We start from the raw sequence: 26,234 nt of genomic DNA on the forward strand, positions 1-26,234 counted from the left end.
ATCAAGCTCGACAAGGAGGAAATTATTGTGGTAATTATGGGAAGAATTGGCAATCACACCCTAGCACAGGGTGGAACCAGAATGATATTGCTCAGTCTAGTCGACCTCTTATGCAAAGGCCCAACTGGTATGATAGGCAATCTAAATTGGAAGAAACATTGAATCAATTCATGCAGGTCTCAATCTCTAACCACAAGAATAATGAAGCATCTATAAAGAATTTGGAGATTCAAATGGGGCAGCTGGCCAAACAATTGGCTAAAAATTCTGGTGGAAATTTTTCAGCCAATACCCGTACTAATCCAAAGGAGAATTGTAGTGCAATTACAACAAGAGGTGGTAAGAGAGTGGGTGTGTTGGAGGATGAGGAAGAGCAGCAAGAAAAAGAGGTAGAAATGAGAGAGGGAGATGGAGAAAATAATGAAAAAAAATAAAAAAATTAGAAAATGCAAAAGAGAATGTCATAGAGGGAGAAGAGTTGGCTGAGGAAGTTGCTGTTAAAAAATCAAAGAGCCAGCTAGCAAGAGAATTGAAGATGAAATCCAAGGTGTCTAGTACCAAGGATATGCCATATCCCCCTGCCCCAAGCAAAAAGGATAAAGAGAAGCAATTTGTATGCTTCATGGAGCTTTTTAAGAAGCTTCAGATCAACATTCCATTCTCAGAGGCATTGGAGCAAATGCCCACTTATGCAAAATTCATGAAAGACCTCTTGACAAAGAAGAAAAAGTTCATTGAGCAAGAGATCATTGAGTTAGAAGTGGGGTGTAGTGTCATAATTCAAAAGAACTTACCTCCCAAGTTCAAGGACCCTGGAAGTTTTACAATTCCAATCACCATTGGGGACCTATCAGTTGGAAGAGCACTGCTAGACTTGGGTGCAAGCATTAACCTCATGCCTTTGTCTATGTTAGATAGAGTTGGTCAAGTGGTAGTAAAACCGACCCACATGACTTTGCAGCTAGCAGACCGGTCCATCAAGTATCCCTATGGTGTGATTGAAAACATGCTAGTCAAAGTTGACAAATTCACATTTCTAGCTAATTTTGTGATTTTGGACATGGAAGAGGACTCTACTGTTCCTATTATCTTGGGGATGCCATTTATGAAGACTGCACGAGCAATCATTGATGTTGGGGATGGTGAATTAAAATTGAGGGTCCAAGATGAGGTGATCACTTTCAATTTATTTGAAGCCACGACCCTTCCGAATGATAAGGGTGCTTGTTTTCGAATGGATGTGCTGGATGAGGTAGTGTGTGAGGCTACAAAGAAGCTGAAAAAATCAGTTCCAGATGATGTAACCCGTTTGAATCCACCTCCATTCTCACTGCTTAGGAAAGCTAAATTGTGGCTCAATGCTTATGATTCAGCTAAGCATTACAAGGAAAGGGTGAAGTTGTATCATGAACGAAAGATCTTAAAACGAGAGTTTCAGCTAGGACAACTTATGCTCCTTTACAACTCCCGATTGAGACTCTTTCCAGGAAAGCTGAAGTCAAAGTGGTGAGGGCCATTCAGAGTTAAGCAAGTTAAGCCTCATGGAGCAATACAAGTGGATGTTTCCTCCAAGGAGAGCTGGGTGGTAAATGGCCAAAGACTTAAACTCTACTTGGGCAGTGAAATTGAGCGAGCTTATTCCACCGTTGCATTGAACAACCCTTAAAGTCTTGGCTTGTCAAGCTTGTGACATAAAACGAGCGCTTTATGGGAGGCAACCCATCATTCTTAATCCAAAAACCAGTTAGCATGCATTCAATTTCAATTATTTTGTGTTAGTGTGTTTTAGGTGTATGTACATGGTTTATCATTGTGTTTGCTTCTTAGTCGAGAAAGCATTGTGATTGTGAGGGCTTGAGGAACTTCATGTTGAGCTATGCTTGAAAATTTTGAAAATTTGCAGAAAAATTGAAATCCACGCTCAGCATGAAGTTCCAAGCTAAGCTATATCAGTGCAGAGGTAGAAAAATAGCTCTCTGGAGGTGCCATGCTAAGCCTCAGTCCCACGCTGAGCCTCAAAACTTAAACTTGGAAACTGGGAGTTCTCTCTAGAACTCCCACGCTTAGCTTAAAATCCACGCTCAGTGTGGACGTGGCAGAGTAATTGGGCTCCTGGAGCTCCCACGCTAAGCCTCAGTCCCACGCTTAGCCTGGGAGTTCCTTTTTCATTAAATGTTGTCACACTCTCTCTCCAGACACCTATTTCTTTCCCTCTACCACTCCTCAACCTCTCACAAACACTCTCAAACCCTAAGTCTCTTTCTTTGCTTCCTTGGCCGTGTTGCTCTTGGTGTGGGTAGGCTCCATTTTCTCTCCTCTTGTTCAAAGACACAAAGGTAAGTCCTTTTCCCCTAACCTTGTGTGGTTCCCTCCATTGTATGTTTCTTGGTTCCCATTCCTATTTTTCCCCAATCATCTAATCCCCCAACCCATTTTTCGTGCAAACCCTTGTATCCATGGTGTTCTTGAGCTTATTTTCATGGTTGTTGTTCATTGATGATATTTGCACATTTGGGGTGGTGTATTTTTGAATGGGTCTTCTTGAAACCCTTGGAAACTTTGTTTGCGTGACTACCCAGTATAAGATCTACGCTTTTTCTGCGTTTTTGGTTGTGAATGACGAAATTTTTGGGCCAAAAGGGGGAGCTAAGTGCTGCACCCATGACGCTGAGCGTGGGCCTGGCGCTCAGCGTGACCCTGGCAACAACTCTGCCCTGTTCCTACACGTCTAAGCTGGGCGTGAGAGTGGCGCTAAGCGTCCCTGTGACAGCCCCATTTGGCCCTTGTTGGTCATACTTGTTGTGCTTTAATGGGTGAATTTTAGAAGCCTTCTTTGTTCACACTTTAAATGAGTTGGTTGTCATGTTAACTTTTCTTCATTGTGGTTCATTGGTTGGCTTTAACCTTTAATTTCATTGTCCTTGCATTTTTATGTTGCCCAATTTTTCAGGATGGCTCCACCAAAGACACACCCAGAGAAAAGAATTAAAACTACTGCAGGGCGACCATTTCGTGGCCCTTCATTTGACTCTCACACCTTCCGTGACAAGGAACATCAAGAATTTTATCCCAAGTTGGAAGAAAGAAGTCTCTGGATGGAAAAGATGGTCAAACTCAAGCCAACTGAATATCCAGAATTCCAAGCAGAAATACAAAGAAGGAAGTGGGAAAAGCTAGCCTCCTACATGGCTCCTGCTAACATTTCTGGTGTTCAAGTGGCTCAAATTTACAATTGAAATTGCCTTGATCATCTCTAAACAACATATGCTATGCAAACTCAAAAGAAATGTTAGCAGGAGCCATGTAGGAGGCTAGCTTTTCCCACTTCCTTCTTTGTATTTCTGCTTGGAATTCTGGATATTCAGTTGGCTTGAGTTTGACCATCTTTTCCATCCAGAGACTTCTTTCTTCCAACTTGGGATAAAATTCTTGATGTTCCTTGTCACGGAAGGTGTGAGAGTCAAATGAAGGGCCACGAAATAGTTGCCCTGTAGTAGTTTTAATTCTTTTCTCCGGGTGTGTCTTTGGTGGAGCCATCCTGAAAAATTGGGCAACATAAAAGTGCAAGGACAATGAAATTAAAGGTTAAAGCCAACCAATGAACCACAATGAAGCAAAGTTAACATGACAACCAACTCAATTTAAAGTGTGAACAAAGAAGGCTTCTAAAATTCACCCATTAAAGCACAACAAGTATGACCAACAAGGGCCAAATAGGGCTGTCACAAGGACGTTTATCGCCACTCTCACGCCCAGCTTAGATGTGTAGGAACAGGGCAGAGTTGCTGCCAGGGCTACGTTGAGCGCCAGGCCCACGCTCAGCGTCATGGGTGCAGCACTTAGCTCCCCAAGCCCAAAAATTTCGTCATTCACAACCAAAAACGCAGAAAAAGCATAGATCTTGTACTGGGTAGTCACGCAAACAAAGTTTCCAAGGGTTTCAAGAAGACCCATTCAAAAATACACCACCCCAAATGTGCAAATATCATCAATGAACAACAACCATGAAAATAAGCTCAAGAACACCATGGATACAAGGGTTTGCACGAAAAATGGGTTGGGGGATTAGATGATTGGGGAAAAATAGGAATGGGAACCAAGAAACATACAATGGAGGGAACCACATAAGGTTAGGGGAAAGGGACTTACCTTTGCGTCTTTGAACAAGAGGAGAGAAAATGGAGCCTACCCACACCAAGAGCAACACGGCCAAGGAAGCAAAGAAAGAGACTTAGGGTTTGAGAGTGTTTGTGAGAGGTTGAGGAGTGGTAAAGGGAAAGAAATAGGTGTCTGGAGAGAGAGTGTGACAACATTTAATGAAAAAGGAACTCCTAGGCTAAGCGTGGGACTGGGGCTTAGCGTGGGAGCTCCAGGAGCCCAATTACTCTGCCACGTCCACACTGAGCGTGGATTTTAAGCTAAGCGTGGGAGTTCTAGAGAGAACTCCCAGTTTCCAAGTTTAAGTTTTGAGGCTTAGCGTGGGACTGAGGCTTAGCGTGGCACCTCCAGAGAGCTATTTTTCTACCTCTGCACTGATATAGCTTAGCTTGGAACTTCATGCTAAGCATGGATTTCAATTTTTCTGCAATTTTTCAAAATTTTCAAGCATAGCTCAACATGAAGTTCCTCAAGCCCTCACAATCACAATGCTTTCTCGACTAAGAAGCAAACACAATGATAAACCATGTACATACACCTAAAACACACTAACACAAAATAATTGAAATTGAATGCATGCTAACTGGTTTTTGGATTAAGAATGATGGGTTGCCTCCCATAAAGCGCTCGTTTTATGTCACTAGCTTGACAAGCCAAGACTTCAAGGGTTGTTCAATGCAACGGTGGAATAAGCTCGCTCAATTTCACCGCCCAAGTAGAGTTTAATTCTTTGGCCATTTGATTTCCATGCGGTTGATTTTGCTTGAGTCTCTTTTGAGTTTGCATAGCATATGTTGTTTAGAGATGATCAAGGCAATTTTTCTTGTAAATTTGAGCCACTTGACCAAAAAGCCAACCTAACAAAAAAAAGTGAATCCATTACACCCTACTTTGAGCCAAACAGTGAATTCATTAAAAACCTTGAAGCCCTTAAGAAAAACAAAATTCTCTCACACCTTAGGAATATGAGAGCAGTCAAATTGATCATAAGGGGAGAAAGGTCTTAAGTTTGGGGTATTTTGGGGTGATCATTGTTGTTGAGCATATTAATGAATGTACATGTTATGGTTGTACCACTGTGGCCTTTAGTCAGCTATTATTCAGTTTCCAAAAATAAAATTTCAAAATTCAAAAATCAAGAAAAAAAAATCAAAAGAAAAAAAAATATATATCAAACATCAAAAAGTGATTAAATTGTGTGAATAAGTGTGTTGTGTGATTTATATGCTTTGGGTGAAGGTAGTATCTTGGAACTTCTGGGAATAGAGAAAGGAAGAGGAATTATACATGGTGATCATTAAGACTTGCTCTTCTACTCCTGTGGTGTCATTTGTTTACCCAGAAAAACCAATTTCTTTTGTTAGCCCAGCCACATTACAACCCATGAAAGACCTTGTGATTATGCATGATTATGTGACTGTTTGAATTTGATTGAGATGAAAAGCAAAGTTGATTTGTGTGATTCAATTGTGTAAATTTGAGAGACTCCCACCTAAATACACTTGTGTGATGAGAGAAACACTGATCTTGGTGAGGAGGAGGTTGTTCACTAATTTTCATTAGTATCATTGCCATGCTTGTTAATCCCTTTGGGAATGTTGCAATACACTTCTGATATCAAATTGTGTGGGCACCACATTAATTGGCTGATCAAGTGTAAACATTTTCTGGTGTTCAACTATTGGAAGACATGTATGACTGTTTTGTGTGATTACCAGTTTTCAAATTGTGTTCAATTAGGAGATTAGGTTGTGTGTTAACTTAGTTGCATTTTTCTTTGCTTGAGGACAAGCAAGATCTTAAGTTTGGGGTATTGATAAGTGTTATGATTTCATTAAGTTTATGGCCTAGTTTGAAGCACTTATATCAATTTTCCTTGCTTTAGACTTTGTTTTTAACTCAAAACATATCTAAATTGTTAGGTGATCACATTTTGTTTTTGAATCATGTTTTTAGGTAACTTACAAGTATTTGGTTGTTGTTTTGTAGTTTAGGAGAAAGCTAGGAAAGAAGGAAGGAAGTCAAGCACAAAGTGGTGAATTCGAAGTTGAAAGAATTTTTGGTTAAGTCCCCAGGCTAAGCCCCAGATCCAGGCTTAGCCTCAGCTTGGCAGAGAGTCCCTGGAACAAAAATTCAATCCTCACGCTGAGCGTGGAACTGAGGCTGAGCGTGGGAGTCCCAGAACCTCATTTCACTCCAGACCTATCCTCAAGCTTAGCGTAGCTTCTCACGCTTAGCGTGGATTGTGCTTACATGCCATTATTCACATAAGACAAAAGCTTTTATGACCTAAAAGTGGGATTTTCGAGGAGAGAAGCAAGGAGGATCATTCTTGGAGTTTGTGTGGCGGCTGGAGAGCTCTGGAACCTTCAAGATCAAGCTTCTTCCTTTCTTCATCATTTGTAGAGTTCTACATGTCTATGTGTAGCTAAACTCACCCTTGTTGGGGTTTGATATAACTAAACCTATTCTCATGTATAAACTCTAAGCTATCAATCTAAGTTGTTATTTAGTTTTATTGTTCTGTTTCTGTGCATAATGCTTGTTATGGCTTGATCACCCTTAACTTGAACTTGAGGTTTTTAAGAGATTGAGAAATGATTTTAAACCTTTGACTTAAAATAGAGTAGCTAATGGTGCTTATTGCTAGAGATAGAGTAAATGCCATTGGTCTTTCTTAAGCTCTGGTTTTTAAAGCTGGTTTCTTGGTTAAACTATGCAAGAGATTGATAGTTTAAGTTGGAAACTTAGATGCCAACTTGTAAGAGATTAGGGTTGGTTACTTTTGAGAGTGATTGATAAATTATGAATAATAACTATTGTGAACTTAGTGATAAACATGAGAGGAAGGTTTAGTGAAGTCAAACCCCAACAATTTATTAATATTGCATTAGAATCAAGTTTTGCACTCTAAGTGTTTACCAAAATACCAAAAAGAATTGTTATTGCTTGTGTACATTATTTACTGCAGCAAATCAAACTCTTATTGCTTTTTGGTAGCTTAGTTAGTATAACAAGTAAAATTGCAAAGTGTTGCGCAAGTCCCTTGGAAGACGATACTCATACTTTCATTGAACTACTTATACGATTTGGTACACTTGCCAAACGAGATAACATGTTCCTAGTCCAGTGTGATCATAAGCTTGACATGCTACATGTTATTTGAGTTAGAGTTAGCTGCCTATACCAGCGTACTTTGGGACTGGATTCTTAGAGGTGGTCTGCTGATGGGCAATGGGGATTTGGTTCGGTTCTAGGAAGATGTGTGGCAGCAATAAAGTTTGATTTTAATGGAGCATGACAGTATTGGTATTGAAATTGCAATGTTCATAAATGGAGCAGGTTGTTATCCTCTACTTCATGTAGTTGTAAGGTATTAAAGGGTGTTTTACCTGCTTTTTATTCAGTATTAATTCAAGCAAGACTTGATTACTCACTTCGATACCAAATTTAGAATATGAAAAAAAGGGTGGTTTAAATATATTACAAATATGTAACACATTGAAACAATCAATTTTAGTTGTAAGATGCATAGAAAGGAAATATGCTTCTTACTCCCCTAGATGACAGTTCTTTCTTTTTAAACGTGTAACCACCCACATTAACATTACAAAAACAGCATAAAGTTTAACCTCAAATAACACGATGTTTACATAAAACAACAACAGGGCCAAAGATGATACAGGCCAAGAAGCACTCGATGTTAAGCAGATAGCACGTTAAGACCAATAGGACTCCTAACCCTTTGTTTCCCATTGTTCCATATCAAGGCACCAAACACAAAGTTTCCATTGCTATTCTTGAAAGGGAAGAAATCAATCCTGAAAGTTATCTTCTGCCCAGTTTTCCAGAACTTCAATTCTGCTGGAGTAATTATAACCTTCACACCAGATGGATTTTCAACACTTGCAGAATATATTGTTGGCTCATGGCCATAATAAGTAACTGTACGATAAACTGATAAATTTCCATTCAATTTGGACACACCAATTGAAGGATAATTGAAGTTGTAGGAAGCTGTAAGAGGTTTATGACATTGAGTAAGACCCCCAGTGAAGTTCTTAAGTTGTGCTGGGTTTGCCCCATTGCTGCACAGAAAATTCAGAACATCTTGGAGATTAAAATCATATACTAATCCAGGATTGAGTGATGAAACTGGGTTAACATGTCCCGATCCATAGTCAAATGGTGTGGTTTGAGTTCCATTTGGATCTCTTTCTATGATGCGGTGTGTGTTATCCAAAACTGTGGCTGTAACATCAGAACAAAGGCATTAATTTAGGATGATCACAATTGCAAACATCTATTATCAAGGTTTTTGTTGTTGTCAAAGACTTCTGTAGCATGAACATTTTACCTGTTGTCATTATTGCAGACTTTATGGCTGCAGGACCCCAGTGAGGGTGGTGAGATTTTATAATTGCTGCAACTGCGGTTATGTGTGGGCAAGACATTGATGTTCCTGAAATGATGTTATAGTTGACAGATCGTTGTTCAACTGTGGCTTCAGTTGCAACTGGAGACCATGCTGCCAAAATATTCACTCCAGGTGCTGTGATGTCAGGCTGCATAATTGGATGAGAGAACATTAATTTGCATATTAATTATAGGATCAACCTTCAACACCATCTCTTCTACATTTTTGTGTGTAACATGAAGTTAAACTAGGAAGAATCTGCAGTGCATGTAGATTTAAACATTTAGTCTACTGAGTAAGCTTGCCTTAATAATTTCTGGTGTTATTATATTTGGCCCAATGGAAGAAAAAGCTGCCATTTCTGGTGCAGGTTTTGTACCAACTACAGTTATTGTAGGGTAGATTCTAGCAATGGGATTCCTGACATAATAAAAGCATTAGCAGACAATGTTTCATGAATCAATCTTTTGACAATGAAGCGTGACTAACTTCAATATTGGAGATTTTTTCTCTTTTTTAACAAACTTTTAGAACTCACTTCTCTGTCTTTATATATGCTTGAAGCACTTCTACGGCATCCTGACCAATGAGAGTGCTAGGGATGACAAATTGGAAACCAATATCTTTGGCATTATGATCAATAAGTATCATTCCAACACCCCCACCTTGCCTTATTTCTATGGCCTTGGCTTGTCTGTCATCACTGAATTGCTCAATAGTACATATCACAATTTTACCCTTGATTAAGGTAGGATCTAGAGTGTTGTTTTTGCAGAAGCTGTTAACAAAAGAAATCAAAGAATTAGGATTAAAAAATTGAAACATGTCATTCCAGATGTCTTGGGTTTAAAATCATCACCCTAAAATAGTTCATGTACATTTATGTAGAATATGACAAACAATCAATTCTAAGTTTTGCCATTGGGAGTCAAACTAGACGTTTGATTCTAAATACCCACCATCTTTTTGCTAATGGTTTAATGATATGGAAGACAGGGAGACTAGTTTTTTCTTTCTTTATAAAGAAGCTTTTTCAGGATTTAAAACAAGTATTGTCTCATTTTCCCTCTATAGTACTGATTTTAATGAGTTTTAATATTGCCTAACGAGTAGAGAGTAGACACCAGATGGCAAAAATTCATGTATAATCTGAATTTTTTATCAACAATGAAGTTTGTGCTTAGCCAATGCAGAACATACCTTGCGTTCGTTGCTGAAACTCCGGCTGCTGCTGCAGCACTTCCATATATCAAACCATATGATTGCTCCATTCTTATTGGATTCAAAGAAGAACCCTGAAGGCACATAAACCTCTAATGATTTACTAACTAGTACTGATAGGCATTAAATCGTGTAAAGATTTGTGTTATTGACTTCACCTTTAAAACCTTAGCGTTACCAAGAAGGACATTTGTACTGAAATCCCTGTCTATTGTGCTAGCAGCAGCAGTGAGGATCCAAGGAGCAACATTGCATGCTGTACGTGGAAAAACTGAGTTTCCAGCTGAAGCAGAAACAAGAACACCCTTTTGGAATGCATGGAATGATCCTACACTGACTGCATCCTCAAAGTAAATAGGCTGGGGAGGGTCAGGACCAAGGGAAAGAGATAGTATGTCAACTCCATCATGGATGGCATCATCCATGGCAGAAAGAATATCAGCATCACTGCAAAACCCAAACCAACAGGCCTTGTAGATGGCAAGTCTTGCACCTGGAGCACCACCTCTAGCAGTTCCTTTGGCAATGCCAAATAAGCTGACATTAGCAACAATGGACCCTGCTATTGTGGAAGCTGTGTGTGATCCGTGTCCATTTTCATCTCGTGCTGACCGGAAAAAAGTCTTGTTAAGGCTCTCTAGAGGACCATTTTCTGCTTCAAACCCTTTTGAATAGAACCGGGCACCAATTATTTTCCTGAAAAATGCAAACTCCGGGTGAGATGGCATATAGTTACCAATGACAATCTTTATAATTCTATAGCATACCATGAGTAAGCTTCTATCATGAACAAACTATCTTAAAAGTTTAAGCTATTAGTAACATGAATAGTTGTATTAAATCTCTAAATCTAATAAATTCCCTCGTGTAAGAGTCCTTTGAACTTTAAAGTTTGGATAATACACAATTCCATCTACTTTCGGCTGAAACTCAGTTTTTTATTAGAATTTAGAAGAATGAGGTAAAGATATAACTCTAGACCACTTGGTTATAGAAGTTCTAATACCATATCATAAATCAACTATACCAAAAATTTAAACTATAAGGTGGAAACACAAATGATTTTATATTACACCTCATAACAGCTTCAAGTGCATAATTTGTTTACTTTGATATGTAGATTTAGCACATCAATCTTAAAAACCAGTCTATGATGGATTTTGAATTCCAAAGTCAGTTCTTACTTGTTGCAATTGGCTAGTGTAAAATTATCCCCTCCAACACACTCTCCCTTGAATTTTTTAGGCACAGGACCTAATCCATAATCAGTGAAGCTTTCGGACTCTGGCCAGACTCCTGAAAAGTGAAAATAAATGTTAAGTCACTCATGTAAAGCTGAAAGAAAAAAGAGAGTATCAAAGAAAGTATTTACCAGAGTCAACAACACCAACAATGACATCAGATATAGTGCCCAGCGCTTTATGGTTGCCCTTGTAGACAGTCTCTAATCCAAGAAAATCCCAAGAATGTGTTGTGTGGAGTTTATTCATTTTGCTCTCAAAAACGGATACTACTGAGTTATGTTCTGAAACATAATTCAAAACGTCATTCAGAGCCTGAGCAAGTAAATGGTTAATGGATTCCATATAGCATATGCTTTTGCACTTTGAAACATGGGCATATACACTGTATGAAGCATAGACACCTTTATTTCAAAGTGTTGCAGTGTCGAACATGTTTCTTACACCAAAACTTGTTTGACACATGTCAAACACTTCTAATTAGGTGTCCAATTAAAAAATTATTTTTTGTTGACTTGGATACTTAAGCCGACACTTTTACACAGTTCAGACACTTGATGACATCTCTATATTTTTTTCTCATCTATAGGAAATATTACAAAGATAACAATGAGGATCAAACATAAGTATTCTCGCATGGCTAGACTAACCTAGTGGCGGGTTGAGACCTCTACATGGATGTACACACTAATATTATTAAAAAAAAATCATTTTTTAACTTTTAGATAAGTCAATTAAAAATATAATAGAAAATGTTAAAAAAGTAATGTCTCTCACTTTTTTTTAGGCTTGTTATCATGGGAAAAACATATAAGGTTGGTTTAAAAAGTGAATATACCATGTTTTTAGATATTTTGTTATTTACTCATATTTCAATTCATTTCATTAAAGTCTCTTTTTACGTTTGTGTATGTCATGTCCCGGTATCTTTTGTTTTAAACATCTGTCATGTCAGATAGTTCAGTGTCCACGTGTGTCTGGTTTCCGAGTCTGTCCAATGTCTGTGTCAGAGTCCATGCTTCATAGTATACAACTCCAAATTGGAGTCACCCCGTTTAAATCTGAGAAGCCATTCTCAAAGTATTGAATTAGTTTTCATCTCTTAATCAAAATGTTTCGTTGTTCAATTAATATAGTGGAAAGATAAAGACAGAGATATAAAACTGGAATACAATACCTGCAAGTTGATTAGCTTGCTCTGGTGTAATCATGGCTGAGAAGCCTTGAAAGCTTTTACTGTAGTGGTGGAGTGCTGCTGACTTTGCCCCACTGAGGCTGAAAAGTGTAAGAAAATTACACAGGAAGACTATGTTAGCCTAAGTTATTCCATTCTGAATAAATCAAGCTTAAAAGATAACCGATACTCATAATTAATTTCATGAATTTATCTCAAATTGAGTTACATGCCTTCCAGTAACTGTAGCTAATATCTCATGGTTTGCTCTGACCACAGATTCTGAATTGGGGTGTGAATGATCTCCCATGTAAACTATATAATGCTACATCAATGCAAATCCAAAAGTCAGTTTCGTTCTACGTAAGTAATTAGGAGCTGCAACTGCAAGTAATGTAGCTCATAGGTTGTAGATGCATGCAACTCACGTAGACAGCATGCATAAAGTTCAAGTGAATTAAACAAGGATTACTTGATAAATACCCCACTCAGAATGCTATTTACCTTTGGGGTGGATCCATTCACCAATGTGTACCCAATGAACAGATGGATGAAAAGGCTTAAAATTTTGGCACTCCCCATGATATGCCCAAAGGCTCCAGAATAGAAAGAAATGGTGACTATTTTATGGTAGGTGATTCGCCCATTTTATAGCCAAAACGAACCAAATTACATGCCATGTCACATAAAAATATCAGTTGCCGGCTTTATATGTTTCTGTTTACAACTTGGTGTACATTTGGGATTCTTTAAAAAGTAAAATGACATTCACAAAAGGAGTTTAGATAAATATATATTTATTAAACTAACAGCATTTGGACGAATTATAAATGGCAATTATGGGATTCATACTTGTATCTTTCACAACTACATTATGTTGAAATAGGACAAATTTAGCAATATTTAAAACTCCAAAGGACGGGTCGTTCCCTTGTCTGAACTCGAAAGTGTTTTGTTGGAAACCACGAATCGCATATGCTTACAGAGTTACAGACCAAAAGCTACATTGCATTTCAGATTATTAAAAAAGTTAATAAATAAATAAAAAAAGATAAGCTGCAGTTCATTACTACATGCTTCTGCCAAAAATGCTTCATTCTTTGATTCTTTCAGAAGAGTTTACGACCATATTAGACTTCAAAATTTCTGGTACTGGCTGAATCCTTCTAGTGTGGTTTTTCTTTCTTACACACTTTTTTTTTCCTACTTCATAATTTTCCCTATCCCTCTTCAAAGGATGTCAAAAAAATCTATCTTGCTTTTGATATGTCCATATGGTAGATCACCTTCGTAACATTTGGAATCGATCGTAACTAGACACAGTTTACATGTGACTTGTTCAAATCAACTGGCCGTCCTAACGAAACAAACAATTAGAGGTGGCCAAAAAAGTTAATTATTTCCATTGATGACTTTTGACTGTCACCATTTAGCAATGCCTGCTGTTCTCTCACAAATCACAGCTAATAAAGACGACTTTTCCCGGCATTTCTTCACATATATAAATCACGTATTGGACAATTTATATGCATTTTAGAAGTAATTTGAATTGCAAACTAATCTCACATTTGGTTGAACAATCTGCTCAAAACAAGAATTTTTTGTTAAATGAATAGCCTAATCAACATCTTTAGTAATGAAACTAGTTTTGTCTCTTACGGCTTGTTAGAGTATAGTTATAACTAATTTAAAATTTGTGACTCCGACTTTCAAAATGCAGACCAAGATGAGTAACCAGCATCACATATTCACATGCAATTTATTTTTCTGATCGTTTCAGACTATTCGTATACACAATTTATGAGAAGTAAAAATATGCATTTCACTTGATCCAATAGCTCTGTAAATTACAAATCATAACATGTTAAAACTGGTGCAGATGGTTGAAGAAAAATTCCATCAGAATTATCCTTCCTCTCCGAACTCCTTTGTGAATCTCTCATGAATGTCAAGGTCACCCTTGCTTACTGTAGGTCTTTGTCTAGCAAGTACTTTGTCAAAATCTGTTCTCGATATAGGTGGTGGCAGGATCTGTACAGCCAAAAAGAACAGAGAAACTCTTATTGTCTAATTATCATTTAGAAAAAGAAGTTCTGCAGTCCTCCTGTCATCAAAATCTGCAGCATATTGAATACCTGAGAAGCAAGTCCTTTCGTAGCAAGCTCCTGCATTGTAATTTGTATTGCACTCTGTTGCTTTGGCCCACATGGGATCCACATACCCTCAGGATTCTTAAAGAAAAACATGGCATCTTGGGTTTTGCGAACAGGTTCGAATAAAACATCCTTCACCTGTAGAATAGGTCCAATTACTGTTACATTGAAACTCATCTAAATAAAATGATCTTTACCGGGTATTCCATTTAGAAGTCAAACTTACACAGACAGATATATCTGAACCTGAAAACCCCTCTGTCCTGCGAGCCAAATGTTCAAAATCACTTTCAGCCAGGTTATGGGGAGTATCTCCTAGGTGCACCTGTTCAATTTATTAACCAAGAAAAATACATAGTAAGACCGTTTGCTAGGTTCACAATACACAATAAGACATATAATTCAATGAACATCATCATGTATATTGCTCATGCCTTGAACATGTGTTGTCGAGCCTTCCTATCAGGTAGGGGTATGTATATGCGCTTATCAAAACGCCGCCTTATTGCCTGTAATTACAAGTTGATTAATCAAAACAGTATCCCATTGACTCGAGATAAAAATAACTAAACAGAACTTACTTTATTATTACCTGATCTAGAGCATAAGGTGTATTTGTAGCTGCTAGAACAAGAACTTTCTGATCATTGTGTCCTACACCCTACAATATAAAGTGGATCATAAATTACATTATGATTGGGAACAAACACACACAAAAAAAAAAAAAAAAAAAACATTAACACCAAAGCTGTTGGAAACCTTGAATCTTCTGAATAAGTAAAATAAGGGAACATAATAATTGTAATTATTGGAACAGGGGGGATTGAACAGTTTTTTTTTTTTTTTTGAAAAAAAAAAATTACTTGCTAATGTGTTCACTGTTCAGCTTAAGAAAAAGAAGCTAAATACGACAGGACTTGAGTTGTCAATTAAAAAGTGTGAGCAACTTTCTGCACGACTTAAAATCATCAAACAACTTACTTTACAGATTTTTTACATGCAAAAAATAGTGTAATACTATAACCAAGTCTGGGCTTGGCACGTCAGGTGATGATGGATGCCTAAAAAAATAATACATACTCCTTCCGGTTTTTTTTTAATAAGATCCAATTAACTAACTAAAAAGATTAAGAAAATTAGTTAATTTAGTTGGTAGCATTAAATTTCCCCTAAATTTAACTTTTTTTTCTTCAAAAATTACCCTTATAGTTAATTTTTTTCAAACACTTTTAGTGATTTTAATTTTTTAATATCTCTCATCACTAATATATTTATTGCTCTTATTTTTATGAGCTATGTATGTGAAGGGGAAACGTAAGGTTCCTAAAATTCTCCCCATTCGAGGCAAAGTTAGACTCCCAAAGAGTAGTATTAATGTATTCCACCTACTATTTATTGAACTCATAGGAATCACTCATAATTAAGGATATTTTTGTAAAAAGATAATAAATAATTAATGCAAAAAACATTCTCGATTGGTTCTTATAAAAAAAGACCAAGACAAACCTCCAATTTGATTCTTATTAGAAAGAGAGGGAGTAATAATAACAACTACGTCTACAACTGTTTACACCATTAAAAAATTGAATAGTTGATATCAAGAATCACAATTTCTAATAAGATGATTAAAAACCTCAAGAAACAAAGAAATACCAAAAAAAAAAAGCAAGAACGGAATATAATAGATGTGGATATAAGGCAATATGCACAATGGTGGAATACTCAAACAAATTTGCAGCATAAAAACTGTTGAATTATAATCGTGAGGTGTTAGGAAAGGGAGAGAGAGAGAGAGAATAAAGATAATAATATTCTTAAGTATGGTGTGTAATAATAATATAATATGATAGAAAATCTAATATAATAGTCCTAGCTATAATAATACATGGATCACACACATCATTCAGCTCAGTTAAAGACCAAATCTTCAGAGATATTATTCACCATAAGATTCCTCTTAACTTCATCCAAAGTCCTTCTAAGATTTTCTAAAATATTCTAAGACACAAAAAGGATATAATAGGAGATTTTACAGCCATTCCAACAAGAGACGGCCATTTGTGTCAGATGGCTCTAGATGGCTTATTAAAGAAAACAATAAAGATCAAGATATTTCACAAATGTTGCAATTATAGCACAATAACATGTAACAAAAAAGACATAACTATTGATAAGAAGACACTGAATTACCTCAACCCTGTTCTTCAAATCAACTATTGATAATTCATCAACATTCTATTGTAGAATGAATGAATCAATATATTTAAACTCTAACTGTAATATTGTTCTAATCCACATATCCCCACCACGGCACCATAAATTTATTGTAATATTGTAGAATGAATGAATGCAATTCAACGTCAACTAAGATATTGTTCTAATCCACAAATCCCCACCACGGCACCATAAATTTATTACCTGCATCTGCACCAGAAGTTCAGTTTTAATTCGTCTTGAAGCTTCACTCTCATTCCCTTCTCCACGCTGACCACACAGAGAATCTATTTCATCAATGAATATGATAGAAGGTGCACTCTCGCGAGCCATTTGGAAAAGATTTGAAACCAGTTTTTCACTTTCACCCATCCACTTTGAAACCAGGTCTGATGAAGAAACACTGGTGAAGAATTCAAAAGTTAAAACATGCTGCAAAAAAATGGCCCACCTAAGCACTTACACTCACAACCTTTTTTTCATACAAAATCACTAACAAGACATAACTACTATTACCTTCATTCCTATTTAAAAGACCTAACTTAGAACAATAATTTGTTCTTTTATATAAGATTCAATATATATTATTTCATGTATTAATTATCTTTAAACTAAAATACCCCTAATTATGATATATTCTCTTAATTTAGTGAAATACACCACTATAAACTCTTTAAAAGACGTGCGCTCTAATTGGTTAAGAGAAAGAGCAATTAATTAGGAGAGAAGTAATATAAGACTTGCACTCTAATTGGTTAAGAGAAAGAAGAGTATTAATTAGGAGAAAAAATAGTACTATATGGTAGTTTTGGGAAAAAATATAAAAGTATGACGAATTTATTGTTTTTAACTATATTAACTAGTGAATTAGGTATTTGGGTTTTATTTATAGGAACAAAAGTAGTATTAAATTTGCATTTCCTAACACATTTAGGAAAGTAAATCATAATCATAGATTCACAATCATGCATATAATGAAAGAAATGCTACGCAAAAATCGAATATTTTAACAATGATGATGATGATGTGAAATCAATCCGTATGCACATAACATTCATCCACCAAACTTGATGCGTGTTTTGATACACATTGGATGATCCAAAATCATGTTGAAATATCAACTAATGTGGTTTTAGGTAAATGCTCACATGTTTGATTCCATGTTGAGAAATAGATTGTGTCCAAAATTGATTTTGAGTTGAAGTAACTTAACTTTTGCATTGAATATATTATGAAATTTCCTACTAACTTGCCTTTAGAATACAAACATCCAAAAAAATCATATCACTAAAAAACATTTTACAGCCGTTCACCCAAACACACTTAATTAAGCTTAAACAAAAGAATATCAATAAATCTAATGTGATTTTAGGTAAATGTTCACAAGTTTTGTTCCACGTTGAGCGATTGGCACCGGATCCAGAATTGATTTTGCGATGAAATAACTTTTGCATTGAATATCAGAAAATAATCCTGAATTTTACTACTAATTTGCTTTTACATCACTTCAAAATGAATATCATCCAAAATCTATTCTATTCACACTCACCCAAACCAGCACCTAATTAAGCTGATACAAAGGAATATCAATAAATGTACCTGAAAAACGTAGAATCAGCTTCTGTTGCGACGGCCTTGGCCAGATACGATTTACCTGTCCCCGGTGGTCCGTACAACAAAAACGCTCGCCAAGGTCGTCGTTTACCTGAAACAAACCAAACGACGGGTTATTCAAATTCAACGTCCCTCCTCAAGCGAAAACCGAAACGCTAAAAACTCACCGGTGAAGAACTGAGGAAACTTGACGGGTAAGATAACGGCTTCCTGCAAGGCCTGCTTGGCGCTCTCGAGGCCCGCGACGTCGTTCCACTTGACGTTGGGCTTCTCGCGGACGATCGCGGAGTTGAGGCCGGCCCGGAGCTTGGTCTGCTCGGGGTCCTCCCCGTCGGCGTCGCCATCCTTGGGCTTGGTCTTGGGCCGCGTGGCGACGGCTGCATCCCCGTTGGAGGCGGGGCCTGCGGGGCCGTCGAGGACGGCCCGGATCTCCTCGGCCCGGCGGAGGTACTCGGTGAATTTCTGCGTGATGGCCTCCTTGATCTTAGGGTTCTTCTCGTACTTGAGGTGCGTTTTGAAGTACTCCAAGGCGTTCATGTAAAGCTGAAACGCTTTAGGGTAATTACCTTCATTGTCTTCGTGCACCGCTTGCTTCACGTACTCTATTGCTTGCTCTTTGAAATTGCTATACATCTCCTTCTCCTTTTCCCTATCCTTATTCGGATTCCAATTTTGCTTAGGGTTTCAAAGGATCTGATCGTGAAGAAGGAGAAGGAGAAGGAAAGCGCGTGGAAGAAAGAGAAAGCGTTCGTTCGTTTTTTCGTTTAGCGAGTCAGAGAAGGTTCTTCCGTCGAACCTTCCTTCCCGATTCCCTGCGTTCACGCATTTGCGGATTCGTCGATTGGAACCCTTGGATTAAGATCGAACGGTATGTGTTTTAGATGCGTGTTTGAAGTCGGCTTTATTCGTATAGAATATGAACTGCTAGATTTCATTCAACGGTTGTGATTGTTTGAATGTGTGAACGCGTGAGTAGGGAAGCTACAGGGAATGCGTAAGGCGTTGCGTTTCAATTCGGGAGTTTGTGTAACTATTTTAAAGCTATCTACGTCAATGGATTGCGTGGATTGGAGAATGATAAATAGGGCAATACATTATGGACATAAAGGAAATAATACTACAATATAGATAATAATTAATCATTTTATTTCATCAAAAAATTGAAAGAAAAAAAAATCGATTTAAATTTCAAGTTTTTTGTCATCTTTCATTTTGTTTGTCCCCCATTAAACATAGAATAAGGTTAGGGATTATTTTATACGTGTAACCATAAATTCTAACTTGCAAGCCAAACATGTTTTAAGTTCAGAAAAAATGGACTTAACTTTTCATAAGTCGTTTTAATTCGACTTACTTAACTCTCAAACTGAAATTAGATAAAATCATTATATTCTAGTTAGTTGAAGAGAGTGGGCAAATTGTTATAAACTTTCTTCGTACCGTGTTTAATTCACGTATAAGAAAAATAGAAATATGATAAATTAGAGAGAATAAATGTAATTAAGATTTAAATTTCTCATTAATTTGGTTTTTCCATTCTCATCTTTCTTAAACCCAATCCTCCTTAGTGGGTAGGGAGAAAGAGAGAACAATAACTGCCCCAACTTGTTCCTTTGCCATCCACCCCTGGCCTCTGCATAGAAATGACAATTGGAAAATGGTTTGCTACAAGTCTTGCTCAGGTTCAATGTGGGGTCACAAAAGTCAAGCTGGGCCAAATTATATCAATTTAAGTCCACCAAAAAGAATTGGACTAGAATAAATTAGCTTATTTTTTGACATATTAAGCGCTTATATATATGGTCTAAATTGTTTATTTATACTTAATTTTGCACATTCATATTATATCGGATTATCAAAATTAACTTATCTAGCATACAACTTCTCCTGTTATACTTTCCATAGGCATTAAACAAGGAACTTATTTATGCCAATCAGCAATTAATGAACTTGGAAGGATACAATGACTGTTTAATGACAGAAGTCAGCGATGGAAACTATATAATAAATTTTCAAACTTATTTATTCACTACAAAATTCAATAATTTCCAAATCTCATCAAGATAAAGGGGTTACTCTCTAAACTGCACATAATACAAGAACCAGAAACTAGTAGCGCAAGGATGCATTTACTAGATGTTCTTGCGAGTACAGAAGTAAAACCATTCTTCTACATGTAACAAACATTCTAGTCAGTCATGGAAAGACGAAGAAAAACTCTCTATTATCTTTACTTTTACGAAGGTGGCTATATATTATCAAGAATAAGCGAGTCATATAATATGTAAATCAAAAGATTGATGAAAAAACTATCATGAATATAATTCCCCTCCAATGATTCCTTCACTCGAATTCATCAACCTGTTTTATATAGCTTGTCCTCACAGGAAAGCCAGCTGCAGATTCCAAGCACTACTCCCTGGTAGGAAACAAATTAATAAAATCAGAAATTAATAAAAAACGGGGAGGGGGGAGCTCTTGGCAAGCCAAATTATACTTTCACAGAGTTTGGAAACAACTCAAACATGAAGCAAAAATTCATTACACTATACAGCATGCATCCTAACCATCTTAACCTTTTTTTTTCTTTCCAAGAATGAGGAACTGTGTAATTCCCCTTCCCCACCGCGCCAACCCCTACTTATTTTTTTAAAGCCCCTCCTTTTCACTTTAATCTACACAATATGACTAGAATTGAGAAAATTCTGCAATCAATAGAATGTACTTAATTTTTCCTTGAGAGAATTATAAGCTTGATCTATGCAATAACCCATGTTGACAAATAACCAAACTGCAATGAATATGAAGGGTAAAATAATGCTATGAAAAATCCAACATCAAATACTGTGGTAATAGTATTAGCAAAAAAAAACGTCACACAACACCTTGCCCATAGATTGAGACATTCATGAAAAATAATGCATCTTTTATGCCAAATATGAGAAGTTTATGACAGCGAGGAAATGATTATAAAAAATGGTGAATGCTCAGGAACCAGAACAGCTCAAATATAAAAATTCTGGCATCAACATAAGATTATAAAACAACAGTACATAGTATCCATGCATTCAAGGAAAGTTAGGACATTATCGTATGAAGTTGATTTGAGGCATGATAACTTTATGCAAGAACTATTGGTTTGGAAATTCCACGCCAGCAAATTCACCATGAAGTGAAAGCAGATGACCACAAATGCAAGACCAAGCACGCAACCGTGACAAACAAATTGACATGCACCAACTTAGGGCCTGTTTGGGGTCATTGCAAGTTTATGCCTTTTGCTTTTCAAAACAAAACATGTTTGGCTAAAATAGAGCTGAAATAGTTTTTAACTCAATTTCAAGTACTTTTACACTCATTTTCAAAACCAAGAATAAAGGATTTGTAAATTTAGCATTTAGTATTTAGTTTTTAGTTTTTAGTTTTTAAAAATCCACTCACTACATTTGACAATGGTCCTTCCTGCTTCCACCATTGGCACCACCACATCCACCAATATGGGCACCACTCCAATAACACTACCTCTAATACTGTCACCATTACCATCTACACCACCGCAACACACCTGTAAACTAATTTTAAAAAGATAGGGAGCTTTCAAAGTGAGATTATTTTAAAACTAAAACTAAAAATTAGTTGTAGTTTTAAAATGTTTGAAACTTCCAACTAAAAACCACCCCAAATGGACCCTTAAGGCAACAAGTTTTGCAAACTAACATCCTTGCCTGGATAAAACCCTTTATGTGATTTATTATGTAAATAATAACCAAGTATTTGTTCAATAACATGGGTGGAGTTTAAATGTTTTTGGACAAGAAAAGTACACCTGTGTTCTTGTGTCTTTCAAATTTAGGCATAGACCCAAGTAAATTCATTACCGTAAAATCCATCCAAAGGTTAACACAATTGACAAGAAATGCATGTTCAAACAATAATATCTGTTTCTGATTAATTGACATGCATAATGCACCAACATAAGCAACAATCAAGGCAGACAAAGCTGCTACTGGGAAAAACAGATTAACTGATTTCATTACGTAAATTAAATAATAAAAATTATTTCTTCAATAAAATGACACTAGTCTATGCAGTGGAATTTCCACAAATGATAAAGCACAATTTGCAGAAACAAATAAAGACTCGATGTCTCACTCCAGCCAACAGTTTAGTAGATAACTCAAGATTGCTTCTCTGAGCAGAAAATAAAAATACAGCCTTTCAGTTAAAATCACATCCACATTGACATGTGATGTGGCTAAGTGTAGGGATTCCAAATTTATAAACTTTTTAAATTTCTTCAGACTAGCTCCAAAATTATAAATTCCTAATTCATGTGCAACATCATTGCTGCTAGAAATGACCTGTGATCATAAATCTTAGGGGATCCATGAGACTGAACATGGATCATGATAGACAACACCTAACTGTTCAAGGGGAGAAATCAAGAAAAGTATTACTTTTAAAATTCTTTTAAAGAGGATAAATGAATGGCAATTTAGCATTTGTTACAAAAGCCACTGTGGGGAGTGCTAACAAGGACGAATGTATCTGGAGCAATAAATGTGATTCCAGAAGCACCGAGTAAACTGCTCATTAGAATTCAACTCTACCAAATTAATTTTCGTTAAGATAACAGTTTTATCTTATAGCATGTTTGGATGCCCGTTTTTCACCATCATATACGTCCATTCTGAAGCATTATAGAGTTGCTTCAGCATCCTTTGGATAACTTGACATGAAAACATATATACACGTGTATTATAGATGTTATTGCAAACACATGCTTAATCAATACGATACCTAAGGCCCACATTCCGTACCACTAAATAACTACAAGTGAATAACCTCATGGTACAATACAGTACAACAATGGCAAACAAACACACTTCAATTGCACAGGTAAAATCAAATCAAATCAAACCAAAGAAAGGCAAATGGTAGAGTTTAAGACAACACTTTCCTCTTATAATGAGTTTGGATGCCCATTTTCAACGCCTTACCACATCCATTCTAAAGCATTATAGAGTTGCTTCTGTATCCTTTGGATAATATGACATGAAAACATAAATTTACGTGCATTACTAACGATATTCCAAACACACTTAACGTGTACTATACCTAGCGCCCACATTCCTTACAGCACTAACAGTTTGATTGCGTACAAGTTTAGAAATGTTTTATTTTCCAATAGAGAAATTCTCAAAATCACTCCTATCGTGTATCCAAAAATACTCTAACTAACTACAGGGGAATAACCTCAAGGTACAATCCAAAAACAACAATGACAAACAAACACATTCAAGTGCATAGAATCAAATCAAACCAAAGCAATAGAGACAAAACACCATCACACATACCAGTTAATTAGCGAGCCAAAGAGAAAATGCTGCATGATGGGGACCTTCTCCAAGACCTCAGCCTTGTACATCTTGAGCAAGCCACTATTGACCTTGCTCCAGCTGGGCACCCCACTGATGTCATCCAACATGGGGGAGTGCTCAGCGAACACCCCCTTCTTCACCTTCTTGACAAAGGCAATGCAAGCAAGGTAAAGATACTCATTGGAGAAATTCTCCAGAATATCCGTATTATGAATGGACTTAGGCTTCATATACTTGTGATCAATCAACTGCGAGGACCCAAAAATGAAGGGCAAAAAATGGTAATCATCGAGCCCCCAAACACCATGGGACCCCGCAGGCTCAAGGCAGTACTGAAGCTGCAGCTTCCTCATGAGCTCAAGGTATTTGACGAAAACCCTAACCACGACGGCGGGGTAGTCGCTTTCTTCGATGACGGCGAGGCGGGCGAGGCAGTAGAGGAAGGCGGCGAAGTTGGTCTCGTGGCCGGTGCCGTAGTCGATGCGGGAGGCGTTGCCGAAGGAGTCGGTGAAGTAGGGGACAAGCTCGGCGGCGGCGTCGCGGAGGGGCTCCGGGAGGAGGGGGAGGATGAGGGATTCGGCGGCGGAGGACATTTTCTCGTGCCAGGAGCGGAAGGCGACGTTGCCGAAGCGCGCGGGTTGGGGGAGGGGAGGGGTGTCGTCGGCGAATTGGATTAGGGTTTGGAGGAGGGAGAGGAGGGAGAGGGTGGCGGGGGACTGGTGGCAGGGGTCGGAGATTTTGCAGGCGCGGACGGAGGCGGAGAGAGCGGCGACGAAGCCGAGGAAGTTCTGGCCGGAGGCGGAGGAGTGGAAGCGGCGGATGTCGTCGGGGGATTGGATGCGCTTGGTGGGGAGGAGGAAGTGGTGGGGAAGGGTGATGGGGGTCACCTTTTGGGGTTGGGGGATTGGGGCGAGGATGATGGCGCGGGTGGAGTTCGGGTCGGGGGGGATGGCGGGGGCGCGGATGGGGCGGTAGGTGGGCGGCGGGGAGGTGAAGCTCGGGCTGGGGGGAGGAGGGGCGAAGGTGGTGGGGCCGCCGCACTTGCAGCATGTGCCGGTGGTGGGAGGGGAGGAGGAAGGTTGTTGTTGGGGGTGGTTGTGGTTATGCTCGTGGTGGTGGTCGGAGTGGTGTTGGGGAGAATCTTCCATGGTGTTAGGGTGGTGATGCTGAACTGCAAAGTGGAATGGGGAAACCGGAATGGCTCAAGTGATGGGTTTTCGTTGAGGTCTTTTGTGGAGTAGTTATACAATGGTTTTCCACACAAGCATAATAAAATAAAATAAATAAATAAAAGGAAAGGGAAATTATATTTGTGTAACTTTTTTTTTCATAAAAAAAAGACAAAGAAATAGAAAATTGAAAGTAATAAATGTAGGGGATGTATGAGAACAATCCATAAATTTGAAGTTTTGAACTAATCCAAATTTATACAGAGAGTTTAGATCAAATTTTTTTAATTTTTTTATTTAATTTAATTTAATTTGATATTGTTTAACTTATTTATCAGTTAATAAAAATAATAAAAGAAAGAATAAAATTAAAAATTCTCAATTTCAACAAGAGATTTTCCATAAACAACAGGCTTATTTGTCACCTGATTTACTACATTAATCCAACTAATGACAGCTCCATCTTGAACAAAAGAAAGAATATTGCATGTTAAACCAACATATGGATGGTGATCACCACACTCATTATGGAGCATATGAATGATGATCAACACACTCATGGAACAAATTAATGGCAATATGAGAATTAGATTCAACAATAAGGTGCCTAAACCCCCGATTCCAGGCATGGCCACTCCAATATAGATGGTCCATAATTTCACATGAACCATTGAACAAAACTCAATATTCGTAGCATAAAAGAAAATCATTCTTCCATCTTGATATCAAAAAACCACCTACACCAGATTTTTTTCTCAACAGGACAAATTGAAGCATCACAATTAAGTTTTAATTGACCTACAGGAGGAGGACTCCAACCAATAGTATCTGGATTGTGCTACTACTGATGAGATATTTGTCTGTTCCCAAATTGCTCAATGCTAATAACAATAGCATCCATGCCAACCAAAATTTGTTGCAACATTTGAAGAGGATAAGAGAAGTCCTCGTTGAAAATAAATGCATTGCTGCATTACCAAAACTCACCTAATGCCACCACAAAAACTTGGGACCAAACCATTTACAAATCCATTATCCTTCACGTTCTCAAGCAACCAAGAACCAATTATTTGGCTTGAGACTTCTGAAACCACAATAGTTCCTCTTGAAAAATCACCTATTCGTATTTCTTCTAGGTTTTATACAATAGCTCTCCCTGAAATGCACTCCCATTATGGACAAGATTTCTATTAATCCTATCCAACTTCTTGATAAGACGCCTTTTATTAGCAAAAATGTTTCCAAACACAAATTTATTCCAAATCTATAGCTCTTTCTAGAAACCTTGTAAATTCTTATTCCACAGAAGAGTTCCAATGAGATTGCTCAAACATGCGAAATCACCATGAGTAATCCAAGAAGCAAGAAATCTAAAAGGCCTCTCAAACCCCGAGTCAGTACCTACTGTCTTCATCTTAATTAGAAGTAACCTGTGATCAAATTTGAATGGAGGCAAATGTAGAATTAACGCTTCCTGAAACTTCATTTGCCA

General features: G+C 37.5%; 4 protein-coding genes across 5 annotated transcripts; 1 reads left to right on the plus strand and 3 right to left on the minus strand.

The window, feature by feature from the left end:
- Positions 1–535: 535 nt before the first annotated feature.
- On the plus strand, positions 536–1,510 carry LOC145950232 (uncharacterized). The gene has a single exon (XM_083061291.1). It carries the CDS (start codon positions 536–538, stop codon positions 1,508–1,510), a length of 975 nt encoding a protein of 324 aa, XP_082917417.1.
- A 6,218-nt stretch (positions 1,511–7,728) lies between these two features.
- LOC109798965 (subtilisin-like serine-protease S) lies at positions 7,729–13,799 on the minus strand. Its single transcript, XM_020359418.3, has 11 exons — positions 12,716–13,799; positions 12,445–12,536; positions 12,215–12,312; positions 11,169–11,321; positions 10,981–11,092; positions 9,955–10,492; positions 9,776–9,870; positions 9,114–9,353; positions 8,881–8,995; positions 8,516–8,723; positions 7,729–8,409 (listed from the first exon to the last, which is right to left on the minus strand). Exons 1-11 carry the CDS (start codon positions 12,791–12,793, stop codon positions 7,862–7,864), a joined length of 2,277 nt encoding a protein of 758 aa, XP_020215007.2. The 5' UTR covers positions 12,794–13,799; the 3' UTR covers positions 7,729–7,861.
- Positions 13,800–13,938: 139 nt separating this feature from the next.
- On the minus strand, positions 13,939–19,228 carry LOC109798711 (protein SUPPRESSOR OF K(+) TRANSPORT GROWTH DEFECT 1). Of its 2 annotated transcripts, XM_020359075.3 has the most exons (8): positions 18,360–19,199; positions 18,178–18,283; positions 16,783–16,981; positions 14,957–15,025; positions 14,799–14,873; positions 14,591–14,689; positions 14,347–14,502; positions 13,939–14,242 (listed from the first exon to the last, which is right to left on the minus strand). In XM_020359075.3, the coding sequence occupies exons 1-8, from the start codon at positions 18,823–18,825 to the stop codon at positions 14,117–14,119; spliced, it is 1,296 nt and encodes a 431-aa protein (XP_020214664.1). In that variant the 5' UTR covers positions 18,826–19,199; the 3' UTR covers positions 13,939–14,116. The 2 variants fall into 2 exon arrangements, with proteins under 2 accessions (XP_020214664.1, XP_020214666.1); XM_020359077.3 differs by lacking the exons at positions 13,939–14,242; positions 14,347–14,502; positions 14,591–14,689; positions 14,799–14,873; positions 14,957–15,025 and having other exon boundaries at positions 16,873–17,010; positions 18,360–19,228.
- Positions 19,229–20,185: 957 nt separating this feature from the next.
- On the minus strand, positions 20,186–24,825 carry LOC109798286 (phosphotyrosyl phosphatase activator (PTPA) family protein). Its single transcript, XM_020358496.3, has 2 exons — positions 23,550–24,825; positions 20,186–20,611 (listed from the first exon to the last, which is right to left on the minus strand). Exons 1-2 carry the CDS (start codon positions 24,719–24,721, stop codon positions 20,605–20,607), a joined length of 1,179 nt encoding a protein of 392 aa, XP_020214085.2. The 5' UTR covers positions 24,722–24,825; the 3' UTR covers positions 20,186–20,604.
- Positions 24,826–26,234: the final 1,409 nt, after the last annotated feature.

The sequence above is a fragment of the Cajanus cajan genome, chromosome 8 (genome assembly GCF_000230855.2).
Source record: "Cajanus cajan strain Asha chromosome 8, NIPB_CcT2T_4, whole genome shotgun sequence".
In the NCBI taxonomy this organism is placed as follows: domain Eukaryota; kingdom Viridiplantae; phylum Streptophyta; class Magnoliopsida; order Fabales; family Fabaceae; genus Cajanus; species Cajanus cajan.

Coding starts and splice junctions, on each gene's coding strand:
- LOC145950232 (XM_083061291.1), top strand. CDS start 536: ATGAAATCCAAGGTGTCTAGTACCAAGGATATGCCATATCCCCCTGCC.
- LOC109798711 (XM_020359075.3), bottom strand. CDS start 18,825: ATGTATAGCAATTTCAAAGAGCAAGCAATAGAGTACGTGAAGCAAGCG. Junction 14,874..14,956: donor CACCTTATGCTCTAGATCAG/GTAATAATAAAG, acceptor TTGTAATTACAG/GCAATAAGGCGGCGTTTTGA. Junction 14,503..14,590: donor GTTCAGATATATCTGTCTGT/GTAAGTTTGACT, acceptor CCTATTCTACAG/GTGAAGGATGTTTTATTCGA.
- LOC109798286 (XM_020358496.3), bottom strand. CDS start 24,721: ATGGAAGATTCTCCCCAACACCACTCCGACCACCACCACGAGCATAAC.
- LOC109798965 (XM_020359418.3), bottom strand. CDS start 12,793: ATGGGGAGTGCCAAAATTTTAAGCCTTTTCATCCATCTGTTCATTGGG. Junction 9,871..9,954: donor GTAACGCTAAGGTTTTAAAG/GTGAAGTCAATA, acceptor ATGTGCCTTCAG/GGTTCTTCTTTGAATCCAAT. Junction 8,724..8,880: donor TAACACCAGAAATTATTAAG/GCAAGCTTACTC, acceptor CCAATTATGCAG/CCTGACATCACAGCACCTGG.